Here is a 16,939-nt window from a genome sequence, read left to right on the forward strand (position 1 = left end):
ACCAAAAAGGAGGGATTGACTCAGGGAGTCATTCCCAATTTTGGCTTTTGCGCCCCTGGCTAAGAGCAGCCAGGGGCACTTATGACAGCAACAGATGGTGCAGTGCAAAAGGACTGGTAGCCACGATCATCTTATTACCAATTTATGGCATGGTAGATGGTACAATATGGCTGGTAACCATCTCTGCTATCATGCAAAAGCAAAAGCATGCTGCTGTGTAGCGCTGCTGAATCGCCTCTGTGAGCGGCATCTAGTACACATACGGTGACAGTCACAAAAGGCGAAACAGGCTCCATGATTGCCATGCTATGGCATCTGCCAGGGCAATCCAGGGAAAAAAGGCACTAAATGCTTGTCTGCCGTTGCTTTCCCAGCAGAAGGAGTGACTGACGACATTTACCCAGAACCACCCGCGACAATGATTTTTGCCGCATCAGGCACTGGGATCTCAACCCAGAAATTCCAAGGGGCGGGGGAGGCTGCGGGAACTATGGGATAGCTACGGAATAGCTACCCACAGTGCAATGCTCCAGAAATCGATGCTAGCCTCAGACCGTGGACGCACACCACCGATTTAATGTGTTTAGTGTGGCCGCGCACACTCGATTTTATACAATCTGTTTTGTTAAACCGGTTTATGTAAATTCGGAATAATCCCGTAGTGTAGACGTACCCTTAGAGTGTTTTAATTTAAAGATGGTGCCTGGCCCATCCCCAAGTTAACAAGACAAAGGTATCAACTTTTCATTGTTTTAGTTATACAAGAAGAGGTGGAGGTACAACCAAGACAGGTAGAGTTGGCACCTGCTTTCCTTTCCCCTGTTGGGTTAGGCAGGGTGGGGTCCATCTGGAGCACTTTTTATATGCATAAAAATATACCTTTTATCCTCCTGAAAGATCACCATGAAAGGAGATACTGTGCAATCCTCTCCCAAAAGTTTCTAGGGATGGGGATTGGTCCTGCTTTGAGCAGGGGGTTGGACTAGATGACCTCCTGAGGTCCCTTCCAACCCTGGTATTCTATGATTCTATGGCTGACTTATTTCTTCCTCCCCGGTAAGACACTTTCCCACACCACTTTGCGATGAGTTAGGTTGGAGACATTGCAGTGAACAGGCTAATGGCATATGGGCCCGTGCAGCTTCAGGATGCCAGCAGCTGTGTTCTCTGTACCTTTGTTATCCTTCGTAGTGAGATATCAGCTAAAATCACCATCTCCTGTTGAAACTAGTGCCAACAGTCTGTGCCATTGGTTTATGCTTAGACCCATGGAATAGGGATGAAAATTTTATAGCTTCGTGCAACAGAAAATCACTCATCATGGCTGGGGTCAAGAGTGGTGCTGTGCGGAGGTGCTCCAAAGCTGGTGTCAACAAGCAAGTCGTATTAACATTGTTGATGGGAATAAGGAGAGGGAGTTTTGAAACTTTTCTTTCCCTTTCCATTATGACTGTAAATCACAGTATCTGTCTGTTTTTATCAGGAGCTTCTGGTGTGGCCACCTTCAGGGTGTCTCTTCCACACCCACAGAAAGACTATCCTGATAAGGAGAAAGAAGAGGACGACTGAGGACGTGTTCTGCACAGTCCTACAAGCCAAGCATCAGACCATGACCAACGGATTTGGAGGGCCCATATGACCAACAGCACGTAGAAAGACACAGAAGATAGGAAAAAAGCCCAGGCGTTCCATCAGGAAAAGGAGAAGGAAATGCACCAGGACATAATGGGTCTTCTCGAACAGCAAACCCAAATGCTTCAGATCCTGGTTGATTTACAGGTCCAAAAATCCAGGACTCTCCACTCTTTGCAGTTCTTAGAGAACGCCTAAACCCTCTGAACATACTATGTGGCATAATGGGACACACCAGTACCCATACCATTCCACACTGGAAGACAGCAAGAAAAACCACAGCTTCATATAACACTGACCTGTGACAACCACAGTCGGTGTATGTACACCCACAATGGACTACATTTGTGCATTCAAATGGACATAAATGTTTCCTTCCTAATTTTAAATTTGCACCTCATTAAGTTATGTTAAAAATTCGTATAACATTGCCTGTGGATTTTTTTGCACATTATTTTCTGCAGTATTTTTTCCTACCAATTTAAGTTCTATTTTTGGAGAATCAAATTACCTTCATTAGTTCCAACAAATATTGCAGAACGGTGTCTAAAGGAAACAGTACTTGTAAACGTACACCAACCATCACAGAATTTATTGCTTCTGGAAAACACCCAGTTATATTTATAAATGTACAGCAAGCACTACCCAATCCTTAGCAGAAACCAAAACTCCAGCAGAAAACACTACTGAGGCTGACTGTTAAAGTGCTCTTTCAGAGTCTCCCTCAACCACATAGCGCCACGTTGGGGTCCTGTAATAGCCCTTGTGTCCAGGTGTTCAAGGTCAGCAGAGAGCCACTCCATCTCTAACCTTCACGCTGGAGGCAGCTTTTCCTCTTTTGCCTCACAGATATTATGCAGGACATAACAGGCAGCTATAGCCATTGGGACATTTTTCTCACTGAGATCCAATGTAGTGAGTAAACAATGCCAGTGTCCCTTCAACCTACCAAAAGCACACACAGCTGTCATTCTGTACCTGCTAAGATGGTAGCTGAATCTTTCCTTGGTGCTGTAGAGGTGGCCAGTGTATGGAGCCAGGAGAGCAAGGGGTAGGCTGGGTCCCCCAGAATCACTATTGGAAGCTGCATTTCAATATTGCCAATGGGAACCCGCCAGTTGGGAAAGAATGTCCCGGCTTGCAGCTTTCTGAACAGTCCAGTGTCCTTAAAGATGTGAGTGCCATGCACCTTCCCTGACCAGCCCACACTGATATTGGTGAAGCATTACAGTGATCCACCAATGCTTGTATAACCATAGAAAAGTAACCTTATCCATTGAGTGCTCTGGGGCAAGGAGGGTTGATGCCAAAAAAGGGATTTCCTCCCTCCCCTGCAGTCCGGGAACCCCATTGCTGCAAACTCATCCACTATTTTTCTTGCACATTGCCAAGAGTCACAGTCCTGTGTAGCAGAAGACAGCTAATGGCCCCACACACTTGCATGACAATGGCCCCCACTGTAGATTTTCCAACTCCAAAATGGTTTCCCACTGACCAGTAGCAATTCAACATTGTGAGCTTCCAGAGTGAAATTGCCACTCACTTCTTCACTGTCAATGCAGCTCTCATTCTTGTGTCCATGCACTGGAGGGAGCTCGGCCCACAAATCCAGGCACGTGGGCTTTCACATCCAAAAGTTTTGCAACCAAACACGCATTATAATGTGATCCCACCAGTCAATGTTCATTTTGCGGGCCCAGAAGCAGTGCTCCACCATCTGCAGCTGCTCTGTGAACACCACCAACAAGCTTGAATTATTTTTCACTATGTCCTTCAGCAAACCATCTTCAAAGAAATCGTATCCTCTGTTGTTGTGGTACTTCCTGTGGGTCTGCCAATACAGGAGAATCACCTCTTACATTTGGTCATCTTTACACAATCCCATCACTATAAACTCGCTATCACTCTGTGATCTTCCCTGTACTGTCCTACTGTTTCTTTAAATAACTCTTCATCTTTGTCACAGCCATGGTTGCCCCACTGCACCCCTTCTTGGTCAACTGTGGCAATGGAGGCACTCCTTCCCTCAGTTCCCTCTTCTGGAGTGGGTTTCCTTGGCTTTTCCCACATGGGTTGGTCACTCCCATTCCCTCTGGCCAAGTCACTAAACAAATTTAAACCTTTCCAGTGTATTTAAGTAACTGGTCAGACACTAAGCTGGCTTCTCTCAGCTGGCCTTTTCAAAGGCCCTCGCTTTGGGTTCCATCTGAGCTGGCAGAAAAGTCTTTAAAAATTAAGCAGAAACTCAATGGAGTCACAGTCTTCTTTTCAGGGTAGCAGACCTGAAGGTTTCTCTTGTCCTGGGGGCCCCTCAGAAGAATTAAAACTACAGACAAAATCAAGTATCACTGAAGCATCTTCTGCCCCTCTCTGGGCTTGAGCGTCTCGCCCTTCTCAGGCTCCTCTACAACTCTCCATCGCTCTTCAGCAACAGCAGTCCATAGGACTGCCTGCCTGGAACCTCGCCCTTGGTTCAGGGCCCACCAAAGGAGCTAGCTCCACTCCTGTAGTTCTCCCCAATTCAGCTTAACTGCTCTCATCTACAGCCAGCCTCCAACTGCTTGTCTTTCCTCCTTTTAAATCCAACGTGCAGTCCAGGTGTAGTGGGGGAGGGCTAGCTGAAAATGGCTGACTGGCACAAGGCCTCCTGGCACTTATGGGGGCAGACTCCCTTGTTACAATCTCCTTTATAAAATATTGTTTAAGATCTCAGTGCCAGCATTACCCCCCTTTGATTTCAATGATCCTATGTCATTATAGGGCTACATTGGGACACTGTTCTTGAATCCTCTATCTAAACCATTCTATAGGATGAGTGTTTTGTTTTTTGCCACTCTACCACAATGATGGGTCATTGTAAAATAAACAATGGCCGAGAAGAAGCAGTAAGCAAAAGGACTCTGTTACTTCCATGTGTGGCTGCATTGTAATATAACACAGTCCTTTGGGATGTTACATCTGGCCATAAGAGTTGGATGTTCCCATTTCTCAAAATTGAGTGCAGTACAATAATAAATAAAAGTACATTGCTGGTTAATTATATTCAGCTTTGCCTTTGTCAGATATGTTACAGCTAAAGACTATTTGTTTATGGACAGGTGTTATTCTTAATAATCACCAATAATCTATCACCATCAGTGCTTCTTCATAAAGTCGCAGCCCACTCGGAGCTGCCGGGGGAAGCCTCTGCGCATCCCCTGTGATGTTGAGATCTCTCTGCTTCTTGCTGAGGTTCCTGCTGCTGAACTCTGCAAAATCTGCTCTCTTCAAAAAGAAAAGCACCTCACTTCCTGTTGCAAAGAGCTTTCGAAGATGTAAGCCACACCACTTCCCTGGCTTGCAGAAAGGCGTCTCCAGCTTAACAGCTGCAAAAGTGTGAACGCCACCACCCACCTGAAACAGGAGTCAACCCCAGAGCCCGTGCACATAAACATCTGGAATCAGGGCTCTTAAAAAAGATATTTCACAGTATTTACTGTGGTGACAGGCACCCCATATATACCTATAAAAGATAGCAGAGGAAAAATATTTAGGATCATATTCGTACCTGGTAACTCTACCAGATACCATGGTGAGGGATGGGCAGGCAGATCAATCCATATAAATGATCTGCAAAGGACAAAGAATTGGGTTTGTGCTTTTTTTTTTTTTTATTGTTCATGTTGTAATAAAAGGAAGTGTGAATATGGGAGATTTATTTTTGACTTGCTTGTTTTTTCACTTTAGTAATATCAGAAATATCACATTGTGTGTTCCCTGAGGTTTGCTGGAGGTGTCTTTGAAGGTTTTAGGCCTTGCTAGAGCAGGCTTTAGAAGGCATTTGCTAAAATGTGCTAACAGCCTCATGTAGACAAAGTACTGTGCCTGTGGGCTTGTTTTCAGTGGAAAGTTACCTCAAGTTATAACTTCAGTGTTGTCCCTAGCTTGTGTCCAGTCCACACATGAAAACCCTTCATTCCCTCATGATGATGCTTTTATCTGGAGTGGGCTGACCTGAAGAAGGCTAGAGCCTGAGATGGCACAATTTGTAGGTGTGATAGGATCACCTAGCTCTTGGGAGCTGCCACCTGATGTGCCAAGACGACTTCTACCCCTGCCTTCCCTGCCAGCTCAGGACTCCAACACCCTGTCTTGCTGAGCCAGATGCTTCTGTCTGCTCCAGCAAAGACCCAGGGTCTGAATTACTTGCCTCAAAGCTGCAGGTTTACCTGAAAGCAGCTCACAGAAGTGTGCTTGTCTTTAGCACCCAGATGCCCAACTCCCAATGGGGTCTAAACCCAAATAAATCCGTTTTACTCTGTATAAAGCTTATACAGGGTAAACTCATAAATTGTTCACCCTCTATAAGACTGATAGAGAGATATGCACAGTTGTTTGCTTCCCCAGGTATTAATACCTACTCCAAGTTAATTAATTAAGTAAAAAGTGATTTTATTAAATACAGAAAGTAGGATTTAAGTGGTTCCAAGTAGTAACAGACAGAACAAAGTCAGTCACCAAGCAAAATAAAATAAAATAAAATGTGCAAATCTATGTCTAATCAAACGGAATACAGATAAGATCTTCACCAGTTCCAGAATGCTCCCTTTTACAGACTAATCTCCTTCTAGCCTGGGTCCAGAAATCACTCACACCCCTTTGTTCCAGTTTCTTCCCAAGTAGCCTGTGGGAAGGAGAGGCTCCCTCTTTAGCCAGCTGAAGACAAAATGGAGGGGTCTCCCAGGGGTTTAAATAGATTTTTTCTTGTGGGTGGAGACACCCTCCTCACTCCTATGCAAAGTCCAGCTCCAAGATGGAGTTCTGGAGTCACCTGGGCAAGTGACATGTCCATGCATGACTCACAGTCTTTACAGGCAGAAGCCATTGTCCACATGGTATCTTGTATGTCTCTAGGATGACTTCTTATGTGGATTGGAGCATTCCAAGATGCATTGTTCCCCAAGTGCTTCCTGACTGGGTACTTAACCTTGTGAATTCCTTCCTAAAGAAGCTGACCAAATGCCTCACAAAGCTTACTTAGAAATCAAGCAAGTATAAGCCAATATTCTTAACCTCAAGTACAAAATGATATGTGTGTACAAATAGGATGAATAGATATAGTAGACCATAGCCTTTACAGAGATATGTTACATGGCACAGGCAGCACAAAACATATTCCAGTTATGTCATATTCCCATAAAGCATTATGGGGTACAGCGTCACAGTAGGCTCCTAACATCAACACTCGATAGTGTGGACACAAGCTAGCTCCATTTGATTGCCTCCAAAGCATTCCCACAATTTCTTCCATGTGCCCAGAAAGAACAGAAAAGTTCTCCCACAATGTACTAGGAAAGAACTTGCAGAGCAGCAGACACAGCTTAGTGCAGAACCATGAAATGTGCACCCAGAAATCTTAATACCCCATACAAGTGACTGTAGCCCCAGTGTGGATGCAACAACTCAAGTGTTATTTCACTGTGTAATCAGGTCACTCTTAGGCCAGGTCAACACTAAAAAGTGAGGTTGACCAAGCTATGTCGCTCAGGGGTGTGAAAATTCCACATCCCTGAGCAATGTAGTTAAGCTGACCTAAGTCCTTATGTAGACCTAGCTAGCTACCGCCTCTCAGGGGGGTGGACTACCTATGCCAACAGGAGAACCCTTCCCGTCAGTGGAGTAGTGTCCATACTGAAACACTGCAGCTGTGCTGCTGTAGCATTTCAAGTGTAGACAAGCCCATTGCCTCACTCAAACTAGGCTAACTCTAGAGAAGTAACTCGAGTGTAGATAACTTGAGTTAACCCTGCAGTGAAGACACACCCTTTAACATGAATTAAACTGGATGAGTTTCTAGGCTTTAACTCAGCCAGTAGAACTAATGTGTTAAAGCCACGCTGCCTCGTTTGCACTAGTCTGTTCAGATATGTTAGCTAGCCTTCCAAATCCTACTCTAGATAAAGGCCTTAGATATGGATCCTGAGTTTTCTCAGCCCTTAAAAGCAGGGGGTATGGGCACTGAGTCTTTAACAAAAAGAGCTTTAGTTCTAATTACTTATTATAGAATCATAGAATCTCAGGGTTGGAAGGGACCTCAGGAGGTCATCTAGTCCAACCCCCTGCTCAAAGCAGGACCAAACCCAACTAAATCATCCCAGCCAGGGCTTTGTCAAGCCTGACCTTAAAAACCTCTAAGGAAGGAGATTCCACCACCTCCCTAGGTAACCCATTCCAGTTCTTCACCACCCTACTAGTGAAAAAGTTTTTCCTAATATCCAACCTAAACCTCCCCCTCTGCAACCTCCCCCTCTGCAACTTGAGACCATTACTCCTTGTTCTGTCATCTTCTACCACTTCTATTCACACATTTGAGTTAAACACGTGCTGCTCCCCCCTCTCTCCTCCTCCCCAAAAAAGAATTCTAAACAAAATGTGAACAAACAACACTGTCAGTTAATTGGGTCCCACTTGCATGCCGTCTGTGATGTCACAATCATACTAATCCTCCAGTCATCCATGGAGATTTTCAAGAAATATAGGGCAGATAAGGCCAGAATTTATAATGTCAAAACAAAAAAACAACTCCCCTCCCCCCAAACATTTCAGGTCCGCTATACATCCGAAAGCAGCAAAAAAAGGGCAAAAGTCCAGTTTTCCTTCTTCTCTGTTTCAAAGATCATCTTTATCAGATATCCCTCATTTGATGCCTAACATACTGTTACCCCTTTTACACCCAAGTAGTTAGCCAAAATGCAGGGTCTTGCAGGCTGTTTCAGTTAGTGTGTGTGGGGGGGTGGGTACTGATGATAGAGCAGGTGTCTTTGATGCAACTCTGTTTATTTACAAAGTACATACGAAGTCCTGTTTGTTTGAGCACAGCAAGAATCAAACAGCAGGACACAGTTTCTCTGATCACTGCTTCAAGCCCCTTTCTAGCCAGAACTCAGCCCAAAAGCACTCTTAGTTTTTTCCTCAGATCTAAATTAAATAATTGGAGATATACCCATCTCCTAGAACTGAAAGGTCATCAAGTGCAGCCCCCTGCCTTCACTAGCAGGACCAAGTACTGATTTTTGCCCCAGATCCCTAAGTGGCCCCTTCAAGGATTGAACTCACAACCCTGGGTTTAGCAGGCCAATGCTCAAACCACTGAGCTATCCCTCCCCACTCTATGCTTCTGATGCTCCTGTTGTTATATCTGATGCTTCCTTGTTGCCTTCTCTGGTCTTTCAACCTCTCTTCCACAGACAAAAGTTCACAAAACAATACCCAGCAAAACCCCTCTGCCACCATGTTCAGGGCAGTCACATGTTCCTGTGTTTTGGATGGAGGCTGCTATTGTTTCAGCTACATGGTTCCATAAAGTAGCTGAACTGTCTCTTACATTTATCTCAAATGAAAAGTAGCTATTACACCCACTGGTGCCATGCTGACACCATGACCCATATCCAATAAGAAGCTACTCTAAGAAGTGTCAACTCAGGTTTCCAAGCAGTGATCATGCAAAAGATCACATAATGGCACACTAATGTCTGATATTGTACCACAGGTAAAACAGAGCGGGGTCCTTTAAGAAAAAGCTCCATCCTTTATTTTTCAGGCAGTTCTCTTTTACTTCCTTAAGTGGTCATCTCACTGTCTGCTCATATTTCCTCATGCTATGGATCAAGTTCTACTTTAACATATATCTATACAACTTCATTGGCATAATCTCCACAGGACCCTCTCTTTAGGCTCTGAAATTGTAAAATTCCTTTTATTCAATGGATCTGCAAGTGCTTTACAATTATATTAGTCTCACAAGATAGTTTTGTGTTATTTCCAGTTTAGCCTTTTTTTTTTTTTTTTTTTTTGTGCAGATGAGGAAACTGCAGCACATAGAGGGTAAGTGATTTTTCCAATCCCACAGAGCAAATCAGTCGCACAACCAGGAATAGAACCCAAGATTCCCAATTCTCATTCCACTATAACCACCAGCAGAACACATTCTCTCTTCAAAGGTTCTGTAGTCACTCAGCGAGGGCCTTATCCAAACAGTAAAGTCAATGGAAGTCTTTTCTAGTGATGTCAATGGGCTTTGGATCAGGCCCTGTGTCAGCATCACAAAGCTATTCTAATAGACTAATAATAAGAGACTTTTCCCACAAACATGGGGAAACCCCACAAGTCAGTCACCCTCACAATGTGGCACTGCTAGAGGCAGAAGCCACCGGGCCACCACTATAAAACGAGGATTCTAACTGCTACTGTGGAACAGTATCACCCAGCCGAACATCCCTGCTACTCTTAAGGCTGTGACACTAGACTCTCTTCTGTCCTTATCCCCAGCAAATCTGGGCCCCCATGGGGCCTGCTCTACATCAGTAAAGAAGCCAAAGTGGGAAAGTTCAGAAGCCTTTTTATTTGTGTATCATCGATAAGGAAACTAAACACTCCATGATAACCTTTCATGCTAAGGAGCTCAAAGGTTGCCTAATATGTAGGTTCTGTACAGAAGGCCTTATATTTGATTGTGACTAGTTAAAAATAAAACTCTAGTATCTGTAAACAAACCTCGTGGTCTGCTGACTGCAGTACCCTCCCCAGTCCACTCCCATCCCCTTCAGTGGAAGGATCGCATTTCAAAGGAGGAGGATGAACTGTGGGGCCCTCGCAGGTCTAACGGCTGGTGTCCATGGTGAGGATTTCCCAACTTTCTCACATCACGCAGTTAATTTTCAATTTCAAAAGGAGCATTAAAGTCTCTTGGGAACAGCTGCCCCAGGCTCTCCAGAGTAGCCAAACGTGTTGATTCTAAGACCTGCAGCATACTGCCGGGCAGAGCCAAAAGTTCATTTTGGTTTATGTTTGACGTCTGCATCTCCACACATCAATGGATACAAAAGGGCAAAGGTCAATACAAGGCCTTGTGTGCTCTCTTTCAATGTATTCTCTTCTCCTGTGATGTTAAAAAACAACAACATTCAAGTAATTTAGAAACTGCATATTAGGCACCAAAAACATGCAAACCACCTTCAAATGTAGAACTGCAGCCTTTTCTCACTATAGTTTCTTGGGGAAATATCGATAATATAGGGCCTCCTGCTGGAAAGGTGAAGACTAGAACAGCTTCTGTAGGAGCTTTCCAAAACCAGTGCTCTTACAACATTCATTACAGTGACTTTTAGTGGGAGAGGCTGGGAGCATTCCCATAACAAATGGTTTTACATCAGTGGTAGGCAACCTGTGGCCTGTCAGGGTAATCCGCTGGTGGACCGCGAGACAGTTTGTTTACATCGACCATCCGCAGGCACGGCCGCCCGCAGCTCCCAGTGGCCGCAGTTCGCCATTCACAGCCAATGGAAGCTGCGGGAAGTGGTGGCCGGTGTGGTTCGCCGTTCCTGGCCAATGGGAGCTGCAAGAAACGGCAAGGACTGGCCACTGCTTCCCACAGCTCCTATTGGCCAGGAACAGCAAACCGTGGCCACTGGGAGCTGCGGAGGGCCGTGCCTGCAGACAGTTGATGTAAACAAACCGTCTCACAGTCCGCCAGCAGATTACCCTGACGGGCCGTGTGCAGCCCACGGGCCACAGGTTGCCCACCACTGTTTTACACCATTCTCTTTTCAATGTTTCAAAAACTATTCCATATAAAATACTCAGGATCAAGAGGCCTAGTATGATAAGTCCCTCTCTATAGAGATGTTTGCATGTGAACTGTGTTTAAGGTACGGCAGAGGGCCCCCAAATAATCATATACAGAAACTTGACTTCAGTTCTCGAAGGTCTCTAATGATGCCAGAGGTTTTAATGTCAGAGCAGTTGATAGCACTGGAACCCAAACATCTTCTTTCAGCTTATGGCAGTGTTCTTGGAGGCACATGCCATCTCAGCTCCCATTGCTTTCATCCTTACACTGAAAAACTGTCAAGAAGGAGGGCAAATGTGATTTACATCAAGGAATCAGCTCTGTGTCAGCAAGTCCCGCTCTGAAAGGATCGCCTTCACCTTCTCCACAATGGTCCATACTTCTGCCATGGCACCTCGACCTGGAGAGCAAGGTCACACACACAGTAAAACTCAGGTCCCAAGGAGCCTGCACAACTGCTGAGCATTGACATACCACAAGTCCTGCTGAAATTTGGCCTTGTTCCTTCCCATACACTCAGCAGTGCAATGTGCCCATGCATTTTCTAAGCAGTGCATTGCAGCGAGTTACACCAGAAATGCTGGCAGGACAGAACAAGCCTAGTGTGAAGATCAGCTCCGACTGCCAAAATCCAAGGGGTCAGACACTGCCACAAACTACGGGTCCTCATGAGTAGCCCTTGTGATTCCCATAGTGGCCTGAATATCAGAAAGCAACTGTGTTCCATATGGGCAGGTGAAAAATACCCATGAACTAGCCACAGAGCCTCATCAGTTCTCCAGGGTCTATGTCAATTATGCGTCCTGGTTAAATGCCAATTGGTTGATTACAAAAATTGAGTGGAAATGACCACTCAATGTGAGATAATTTTTTTTCATTTCACTTCTCATTTTGAAACCCAGAAACTTTATTTTTGTGTGAAATGTATGCAAAATGGCCATTTTTTTCTACGTCAAAACCATTAACACTTTGTATTTTTGTACACTTTCAATATACAATTAAATTAAGATGATTTTCAAGTGAAAATTGCCCTGACTTTGCTTTGGCTTGCATCCTGAACTAATTCTTGGAAATGTAACAACAAGAACAAAATGTAAAAACTCTTCCTTTGGGATTGGTTACTTGCCAGATGTGCACTCAGTCTTTCAGTGGAGATGTTGCTTTCACTCCTGAAGTCCTTTTTCATAGATTCATAAATTTCATAAGTTTTCAGGCCTGAAGGGATCATTAGATAATCTAGTCTGACCTCCTGTTAAACACGGGTCATAGAATTTCATCCAGCTACTCCGGAATTTAAAGCAATAACTTGTGTTTGATGAAAGCATATCTTTCAGAAAGGCATTCAGTCTTCATGTGAAGACTTCAAAGGTGTAGAATCCATCACTTTCCTTAGTAATTTGTTCCAAAGGTTAATCACTTTCACTGTTAAAAAGTGTGCCTTATTTCTAATTTAAAATTTAATTACCTAATTGCTAGTTAGTTACCTAGTTCCTAATTAGAAATTAGTTACCTTAGATTTGTTTTAGGAAGGCCCCGTAATTGTCAGCAACTGTTGGTGAATGATGGTTTTGAAAGAATAAAGGAACTATTTTCCTAAAAAGCAGAAAGAACATTCATTCTACACTAGGATATTTCAGACCCATAATTCCGAACAGGTGAACTCCAACTGGTGGATTGCATTATAGATAAGGAATAGGCAGGTTTGTGTGTTAATCTCCATACTGTCTAACCCTGAACAGGTGGAACAGCACCCAACAGATATGGACAAGAGACATCCTCTTGAATTGCCTCCTTACCAGAGGCAACGTGTGGGAGGAGGGCATACGGGATCACATGCCCCCCCAGATTTCTGCCTTCCATTTCCAGCCAGGCATTGACCAGCACTGGGGGGCTTGCAGGGAGGAGCCAACACAGTTCAGAGGGCTCAGCAGGAGCATCTGAGTCCTGGGGCTCTCCATTGAGGGACCATCCAGCTGGGCAGCACACTGGAGCAAGTGGTGGCAGCAGGCAGGGCAGGGCTGTTGCTGGTGCCTGGCAGCAGGAAGCTGGGCTGGGGGGAACCAGCAGATCCATCCCCACCTTCCCTGAACCAGCTGCAGGTGCCGGGTGCTGCAGGGGCTTCAGCAGCCATGAAGCCCAGCCAGAGGTGGCTCAGCGAGGGAGGATGCCCCCTGCAGGAGGAGCAGCACCACATGTGGCTGCTGCTTTGGGCACAAAGCATATTGGACAGAGCAGTCCCATGCTCTCTGGGGCTGGGGCCAGGGCCAGGGCCAGGGCCAGGGCCAAGCGGGATGATGGAGGGGAAAAAAGGGCTCTAAGCCCCTGCCCATGGGACTGCTGGGGAGCCTGCAAGTCCAGGGTGGGAACAGGCTGGATATCACTCCCCAGCCCCCACTCCAGTGCTTATCTGAGGGGCAGAGAGGCTCCCCCATGCCAACGTTGCACAGGTTTCAGGACAGCTTTGGCACATGCAGGGCTCGTCTCCTCCTGGGCCATGCCCTGTGCGTGAGGGTCTTGGGCTTTCCTGGGGTGTTGTCCTGGTCAGAGGCAGACGGGAAGGAAGAAGTCTGCCAGGCAGGCTGCAGGTGTTCTTAGTGCTCCCGCCGACAATTTATGGAGGAGCAGCGGGGCTAGGGATGGGGATAGCAAGAGGGAGAGCTGCAGGAGGAGGCAGAAGGAGGAGAGCATGCAAAGGGGTGATGGGTGGCCAGCAGAGCCAACACATGGGACGGTCAGGTCCCCCCCAAACCTTTAAATTGTGCCTTCCAATAGTTATGTGTCACCTCTGCTCCTTACAGTTCTGCATACAGAGCCATTCATCTTAATGATCCATAAATAACATTTCCAAGACCTGCCTGTGTTTTCCCAGCTACTTCCATTTCACCTTCGGCAAGTCACATCCGGACTTTTTAACTGTGCAAAATCTTGGTAAGCAGTGTGTCCTGAACCCACAAATTATTCATACAGGGTGAAATCCACCCAACACAAAACCTACACACCTATGAGAGATAATCACAAACAAAATAAGAAAACAAATAAAATAATCAAGAAACAGAAGAGGAACACTCTTCAGGTTAACCACTATGAAAAGTTTAGCTAGGTAGGCTCTACTGATAGCTCATGACCAGGGGCGGCTCTAGCTATTTCGCCGCCCCAAGCACGGCAGCACACCGCAGGGGGGCGCTCTGGCAGTCGCCGGTCCCGCGGCTCCGGTAGACCTCCTGCAGACATGCCTGCGGAGGGTCCGCTGGTCCCGCGGCTCCGGTGGAGCATCCGCAGGCATGCCTGCGGGAGGTCCACCGGAGCCGCCTGCCGCCCTCCCGGTGACAGGCAGAGCGCCCCCCGCGGCATGTCGTCCCAAGCACGTGCTTGGCGCGCTGGGGTCTGGAGCCGGCCCTGCTCATGACACAGAATACTGGTTAAGCAGGATGAAAAGCGTAAGCATTAAGAAGTGCTTTGCCTGAGCCAGCTGTTGCAGGCCAATCTGTCTTTCTGTCCCAGAAAGATTAAGCAATACAGTGATAAAAACACTTCAGCTCAGCTGAGTTTTGTTTATATTACAGCATTCATTGAGGGAGCAAAATCTGTTGGGAATTACAGATCCAAAAATTTGGGTGTAGACATGGTTAGAGACTTCTTGGGTCTACTAGGAGAGAGAAATTGCAAGGGAAAGTAATTCAAGCAAAGACTGTGTGTTGATGCCCTTGCTAATATTGAGGTTTTGCACCGATTCCAGCCATCAGTGGCCTGTCAGAGTACCTGCATGAACACAAACCTGTAGAATAGACAGGCAAAACACTGACTGGTGCAAATTGCAGCTTTCTTTTGCTACTCTATGGGTTTGAACCTTGCTGGCATCAACCAGTGGGATCAGAGCAAACTTCAGTATGGACAAGACCTAAAAATCACGACTGTTTCTGGGGATGGAGGTGATTGACGGATGTAAGCTATCAATGGTGAGGGATATACAGGAAGGATGGTCCAGTGGCTAGGACGCTCACTTGGGTGACCTGGCTTCAAATCCCTGCTCTGCCACAGACTTCCTGTGTGACCTTGGGTAAGTCATGGATCCTCTCTGTGCCTCAGTTCCCCACTGGTACATTATGGATAATAGCACTGTCCTACCTCACAGGGATGTGTGAGGATAAATACATAAAAGATTGCGAGGTGCTCAGATATCATGGTAATGGGGGATCTTAGGTAAATAGATAAAGGAAAAGACAAAAAAGGGAAGGCATGTTGATCCAGATGGCTTTTTCCATTTTGCCAAAGTCTATTGTGTGGTTTGACCTCATTTGGGTGTTTCCATTTATAGTAATCATGGACATGGGAGAAATTTGATGACGAGCTATAAGAACCCTAGCAGAACAGTTATGGCCCAGTGTGTTTTTACTGATTTAAATGTGTTTATCCAGCCATAAATGTATATTGGTATTCAGTTCCAAAAAGCCTCTCTTTCAGAGATGCACATTATTTACTTGAGAGATCAGGAGGTGTGAAAGCCAACCCCTACTCAGCAACCACAAAGACTATTTTTAAATGTGTCTTATTTTCCAGACAGATTCCTATGCACTGTGTCAATGCACACCATAGAGCTTGGTATCAAACAATACAGCAGAGTTATTCAAATATTAACATAGATGTGCTTGTTCAAACATGATTCTATACAGGTGCTACAGCTCATCTGTTTTTATGAATAACTGGATTACACATTCGTAAAACATGCCAAAGAAACAATTTCCTTCTCTATCCATATGTGGTCCTCATTACTATATAGTATCTGAGTGCCTCCATTTTTTAATGTATCTATCCCTTCACAACTCCCCAGTGAGACAGGGAAGTGCTATTCTCCTCTATTATCCCCACTGGGGCACAGAGAGACTAGACCAAGGTCAAATAGAAAATCTGTGGCAGAGCAGAGAATTGAATCTGTGTGTCACAAGTCCCAGGATAGCATGCTAATCACTGGCCCATCCTTCCTCTCTCTCGTGCACATATCATGGATTACTAGTTGGCAATATTTACTTTACAAATCTTAGGTTGATTTGAGTTATTGAAGCTAAGTTAAGCCCCTAACCCCAAATTCCAACTCCTGATTCTGCTTCGGATTCCTAGCAGCTCACAGTCTGCATGGATTTTGAAAATTGGCAAGAAAAGAAATATTTTCTTCAAGGCTGGCCTGAGACCCAATTTCAACATATTTCTGTAAATTTTGGCAATGGAGGGTTACAGCACAAACTGTACTTGTTCACCTCAGCCCAGCACACTGAAGTTCACAGGGTGAGAAGATTGTCTCACCATCAGTATAACATTTCCATGATCATCATGGGAGAAAGCACACAGGAAAGTAGCCAGAGGCCATGCTAAAGACTGACCTTCATCCCCACACACCAGCCTCTTCACCACACAAGGGATCTCTGTGTAGCCAAAGTCCTTTAGTTGCTCCACCTGCTGAGCTGTAATAGGATGCTCCCACATGGCTGTGTTCATAGCAGGGCAGAACAGCAGGGGTTTAGTCATATCCCACGCGCGGATAACACAGGTCTGTAAGAAAGACAACAAGAGATCCAACCCTAGCGTGTTTGTTGCCTTTCCTATTTGCATCTCCTATCACACTGCTGCAGAAGTCCTTTGCCAAGCCGAAGACCATTAGGGCTGGGGTACCCAAACTTTGCCCAGCCACGTTGGAAACTTGTCAGC

General features: G+C 45.5%; 1 protein-coding gene across 14 annotated transcripts in view; it reads right to left on the reverse strand.

Annotated features, from left to right (window-relative positions):
* Positions 1 to 9,992: 9,992 nt before the first annotated feature.
* The window catches only part of PPCDC (phosphopantothenoylcysteine decarboxylase), a 56,902-nt gene continuing 49,955 nt past the window's right edge, over positions 9,993 to 16,939 (reverse strand). For all 14 annotated transcript variants that reach the window (XM_044980434.1, XM_044980438.1, XM_044980426.1 and 11 more), the window contains 3 exons: positions 16,615 to 16,783; positions 11,545 to 11,639; positions 9,993 to 10,549 (listed from right to left, as the gene is read on the reverse strand). In XM_044980434.1, the coding sequence (XP_044836369.1) occupies positions 11,554 to 11,639; positions 16,615 to 16,783 (255 nt within the window). In that variant the 3' untranslated portion in view covers positions 9,993 to 10,549; positions 11,545 to 11,553. The remainder of the gene's footprint in view (positions 10,550 to 11,544; positions 11,640 to 16,614; positions 16,784 to 16,939) is intronic.

Source organism: Mauremys mutica, chromosome 11 (genome assembly GCF_020497125.1).
Source record: "Mauremys mutica isolate MM-2020 ecotype Southern chromosome 11, ASM2049712v1, whole genome shotgun sequence".
NCBI classification, from domain to species: Eukaryota; Metazoa; Chordata; order Testudines; family Geoemydidae; genus Mauremys; species Mauremys mutica.